Source organism: Galeopterus variegatus, unplaced genomic scaffold, assembly GCF_000696425.1.
Source record: "Galeopterus variegatus unplaced genomic scaffold, G_variegatus-3.0.2 Scaffold12627, whole genome shotgun sequence".
NCBI lineage: Eukaryota > Metazoa > Chordata > Mammalia > Dermoptera > Cynocephalidae > Galeopterus > Galeopterus variegatus.
In genome coordinates this window covers 1-4,926 of record NW_007738738.1, presented here as the reverse complement: position 1 = coordinate 4,926, position 4,926 = coordinate 1, and the positions used below count along the sequence as shown (strand labels likewise).

Below are 4,926 nucleotides of genomic sequence, written 5' to 3'. Positions count from 1 at the left end.
GCTAAAACACATTCACATCCTGCAGCCAGTATGAACCTTTTGCTGTAAAACTTTTTTTTTTTTGTCTTTTTTCGTGTCCGGCAACGGATCGCAACCTTCGGTGTCGCGCCCGCTCCTCCCTCAGCCAGTGAGCGGGAACCGGTCTGTATGTGGGATCCTAACCCTCGGCGGGAGCGCCGCCGCACTCTCAAGCAGCGCACTGTAGCAGTGCGCCACCGGGCCAGCCCATTGCTGTAAAACTTTTGAAAAGGATTTTATTTTTCTGCTTTTGCCATAATTTGGCTACCATAAACTTAATGAAATGTTAATCATTGCCTAATTTAACCATTATTGAAGCTTACAGAAAGCCTGTGTGTTGTAACCAATTAAGCCTCTTAGTAATTTCCCTTTTTGTTTTTTTTGTTTTTTTTTTTGCCTATGTGGAACTAGTAAACCTTTCTCCTTTTTCCAGGTCTTGAGCATATTTGTAGACAACCCCGCCCCCCCCCCAAAAAAAAAAACCAAATCTACTAGGCCCAGGCACTGAACCTATTAGGACCAATGACAAGGCAGCCTGCCAGGGAGTGGGTTCATGTTCGTCAGAGAGCTCGTGCAGATAATAGTTAGAGTTAAGTAAGAGAAGTGGGGAAAAAAAGCACGTAGCCTGGCAATGAGGGATAATTTTCCACTATATACCCTTTTATGCTTTTAAAAATTTTCCTCAACCATATGAAATCAGCTATTCAAGAAAATTAATTTAAAAATATAGTGAAACAAAAAAAGCAACTTTGGGCCTCACCCCCTAGAAATCTACTTTCATAGGAGGTCTGGGGTAAAGCTGAAACACTGGTGTTAGAAAGAAAAAAGAAGCTCCACCAGTGATTGTGATGGACAGCCAAAATAAGAAGAGAAAAATGCCCACTTTTAAACTGACACTGAAGCCTGTGCAGTAGGTAAGCTGTCGTCTGGAGAGGTGCTGTTTAACTGTGCCACTCAACAGCACGCAAAATATTTTTATGGTGTTCCAAGGCAAATGGAGGACATTGCCTGAGCTGGGAGAGAAGGCCCTGGGCCCCGCAGGATCCTGAGAGCTGAGGGGACGGAGGCTCAAGGATGCTGGGGGGCTCTGGTCTGTGGGGCAAGGTCAAGGAAGAGGGTGTGGGGGAACAGGGTGGCTTGTGAGCCCCCCTCAGGGTGGAGGAACACTGAGACCCATCAGAGGCCAATCTGAGCTGGTGGTAAAAGAGAATGATGCTGGGTTTTGTGCTGTCAGTTCTGAGACAATCAAGGAACCAGCCGGGGTAATCATGTGGCGATTTGTCCATTATTTCTGTGTGGCCCTGAGAGCTGCAGCGCTCTCTCTGGAACATTCAGTTTGTGGTTTTGATCATGTCTGAGCAGGTTGCCAGGCGTATGAATGCTGGGTGGGAGAGAGATGCTGTCTACCACCGTTCTGTGGAAAAGGACTCAGAGAAATGCGGTTTTGGTGTCTTTCCCGACCCTCGGCCACCTCCTGTCAGGATCTGAATGTGCTTTTGTCTTGCAGGGATGGCGCCCCCTACTGTGAAAAGGACTACCAGGGGCTCTTTGGAGTGAAATGTGAAGCCTGTCACCAGTTTATCACAGGGAAAGTCCTGGAGGTAAGTGTTCCCCTCAAAGCCAGCGTCATTTTCCTCAGAGGCCCCCAGAAACACATGAGAGAGCCTGCTTTTCCATCTGCTCTTCACCTGTGGGGGAAGGACAGTAGTTGCAGGTGACCGATGTCTCAGAGAATTAACGTGCTGTATTGTCCTCAGAGGCAGTTTCTACCAAAGGCTCATGTGGAAGTTGGAATGATGGAAAATATGAAGGGAAAAAAAGAATGATAAAGGTTCTCTTGGGAATTATATAGAAGGAAAGGTTATATTAGACTGTTTATTTTTAGAAGTTGGAAGAGGAAATGAAGAGCGTGCCAGAGTCACGTGTGTGTGGGTATGTGCATGAACGTGTGTGCATGAGGACGTGTGCGCACGTCGGGGCGTACTGTGCACACTCAGGGAGCAGAGGCTCAGAACCGAAGCTGAGGGAGGAAGGGTGGGTGAAAGGTGGAGGTGTAGACTTCCCCACCCTTCAGTAACCACATCCTGTGTGACCCAGGGCACCCTGCAGCCCGGGCTCAGTTGAAGGCTGTCAGGTTCAGGTGTGGTCACCTCGAGTGGGAAGCTTTGTTCCTGTTTTCTCAGCACCTGCCCCACCGGTGCCTGCTTCTGTGCTGAGCTGGGCTCCTCTCGGAGTTCCGGGGCCAGGGTTCAGAGGGAGTCCCTGCCCCACTTCTCGCTGGCCTGTGGGGTGCCAACCACGTCCAGTGGAAAAAGTAAAGACTGCCTGACCCACGCCCCGCATTTCAGGGTGGAGAGTGTGTGCCCAGCAGGGGTGGGTCAGGAGGTTCGGCAGCTGGGAGGATGCCCAGCTAGGCAAGCAGCTTGTCACCTCGCTCTGCGAGGCCCCAGGGCAGAGTCCACCTAACCACGTTCACATTTCCCAGCAGGGCATATTGCAGAGACGTAGGACACAAATCCGAAGGGCCCTGACAAGTGTCTTTCTCTTCCATGGGATTCCACAGCAAAGGTCCAGTGTGCGTGCCCTTCCGTATCCCACTGTAAGCTCTTTCCATGAAACACCGAGGAGCCTTGTTGGCTCTGTGCTAGGATCTTGTGCATCTGATTGTATCTGGGAAATAAGGAAGTGACTGTCGTCGGTGCAGTTGCCTCTTAGCCAGAGGAAGAGGGTATAGGAAGAGGGAGCAGCACCCACGGAGGCTCAGAGGCGAGGAGCCCTGCAGCACAAGCCAGAAACAAAACGTCAGTTGGGCAGGAGCACGTGGTGAGAGATGGTGCTGGAGAGATGGGGAGCGGCCAGAGTGTGACGGCCTCTAGAGTCACACTCAGGAGCTTGGGCTTTATCCTGAGTGGTGGGGAGCCATCAAGTGGTTGTAGCTGGAGTGTTGTGGGATTGGATCAGGTTGTGTGAAGAATGGATGGGAGGACTCAATCCACCATATATACACACAGGTGCATAGCAGCACTACTCACAGCAGCAAAAGGTAGAGACACCCAAGTATCCATCAGCAGGTGACTGGATGAACAAAGTGTGGGACATATGTACAGTGGAACAGCATGTGGCCTTACATGAAGCAGTGGTGCATACTGCCACATGGATGAACCTTGAGAACGTGATGCTAAGTAAACGGAGCCAGTCACAGAATGCCACGTGTTGTATGATTCCGTTTATATAAGCTATCCAGAATTGGTAAATCCATAAAGACAAAGCAGATTGGTGGGTGCCAGGGGCTGGGGGAAGGGGAAATAGGGAGTAATTGTCTAATGGACACAGGGTTTCCTTTTGGGGTGATGAGAACGTTTTGGAATTAGATAGTGGAGGTAGTCGCACAGCATTGATCTTGTGCTAAATGCCAAATGAAACGGTTCATTTTATACTATCTGAATGTCACCTCCAATATTTGGAAAACTGGCTTTGATGGGGGTGAGGGAGGAGACAGGGTGGGCAGTTACAAGATAGGAGACAACTGCAGAACTCAGCACGAAACAGTGGTGCCACTGGCTGGAGTGAAACCTGAGAAGTGGACCCCACTCTACACACACAGTTAGGATGGGAGGAGTTCCCATGGCCTTTCCAATAAAGCTTTGATTGTCAGCCCAAGGACCCTTCAAAACTAGGGCTTTGGCTCAGGGAGAGGCAAATCCCCAGGAAAGCTATTGGAGAAGATGGTGTGACCCACCCAGGAGGCAGCTTGAAGTCTGAGTGGTCATATCACAACACTTTTTTCTTCTTTTCTTTTTTTTTTGGTGGCTGGCCAGTACGGGGATACGAACCCTTGACGACCTCGGTGTTGTAACACCACGCTCTAAGCAACTGAGCTAATGGGCCAGCACACAACACTCATTTTGGTATGAGGGGTTGGTGCCTCGCCACCTGTCCCCTGAATCTGTCCATCATCCTTCTCCAGAGCCCCAGAGAGCTCTTCTCAGGAGGTGCCCTGAGTGGGGCCCCCAGAAAGCATTTCCCTTGGGGTTTCCCAGTTTGATCTCCCATGCAGGACTGAAATAAACCTGTCGAGTTGGGAGCAACTGGGAGATTTCATCTTAAAACAATAAAACACCAGAACCATTTCCCAGATGTGCAGCCATAGGAAGAGAGGCAGGAAGATCTTGAACATATCCCCAAGCTTGTGACAGTCATGTTGGCAGACAGCACAGATGGAAGCAGCTGTCTCCTCAGGGAACATGGAGAACTGTACTCCCCAAAAAGAGGTGGGGAGGCAAAAGGGGTGTGTGTGTGTGTTGATTGCCTTCAGATTTAGTTCAACAGCTGTGGGAAGGAATATCTAAAAGCTGGATCCAAGAACATGCCATTTGGAAGAAACATCTGCTCACTCTGTTTTCTCCCTGAGGCCCGAGCAATTTGGTGTTCACTGGGGCTGCAAAGGCCTCATCCCAAATTGGCTTCAGGTTTCAGTGAAGGCCGTATTGTGAGGGTTAAGGCTTGGAGACCTGGCATGTGATGCCTTCAGCGTTGGGACTGGGAGTAGTTTGCACTGGTCTGGACTTGGATTCAGGATCCACCCAGCAGGCATGCTGTCTGCCTCAGAGGGATGTGCAACCTAGAAAAATGTCCTGCAAGATTATCACTCTGGCATGTGACAGCTTGTGAGTCAGCTCGGCTTGGTCACCAAATATGAAGCAGGGCTGGCCTGCACACACTCTGCCCTCCCCCTCCCCCTGCCTGTCATTCTCTGACCCAGTTGTTGGGGAAACATTATGATTGCAGATTCATTGTAAGTACTATGAACCTTGGTTTTGTGTGTTTTTTAAGAATTTATTTTATCTATAGAGATTATAAATGTATTCATTTCCTGTTTTTGCTTTAAACGATGACAGCTTAAAACAA

At 49.5% G+C, this 4,926-nt stretch overlaps 1 protein-coding gene across 1 annotated transcript in view; it reads left to right on the top strand.

Annotated features, from left to right (window-relative positions):
• LOC103581238 (actin-binding LIM protein 1-like) overlaps positions 1-1,619 on the top strand; it is a gene marked incomplete at both ends in the record, with an annotated part of 30,514 nt that extends 28,895 nt beyond the window's left edge. Inside the window, one exon of the mRNA XM_008563124.1 lies at positions 1,526-1,619. Within this exon, the coding sequence (XP_008561346.1) occupies positions 1,526-1,619 (94 nt within the window). The remainder of the gene's footprint in view (positions 1-1,525) is intronic.
• Between the last annotated feature and the right edge of the window lie 3,307 nt (positions 1,620-4,926).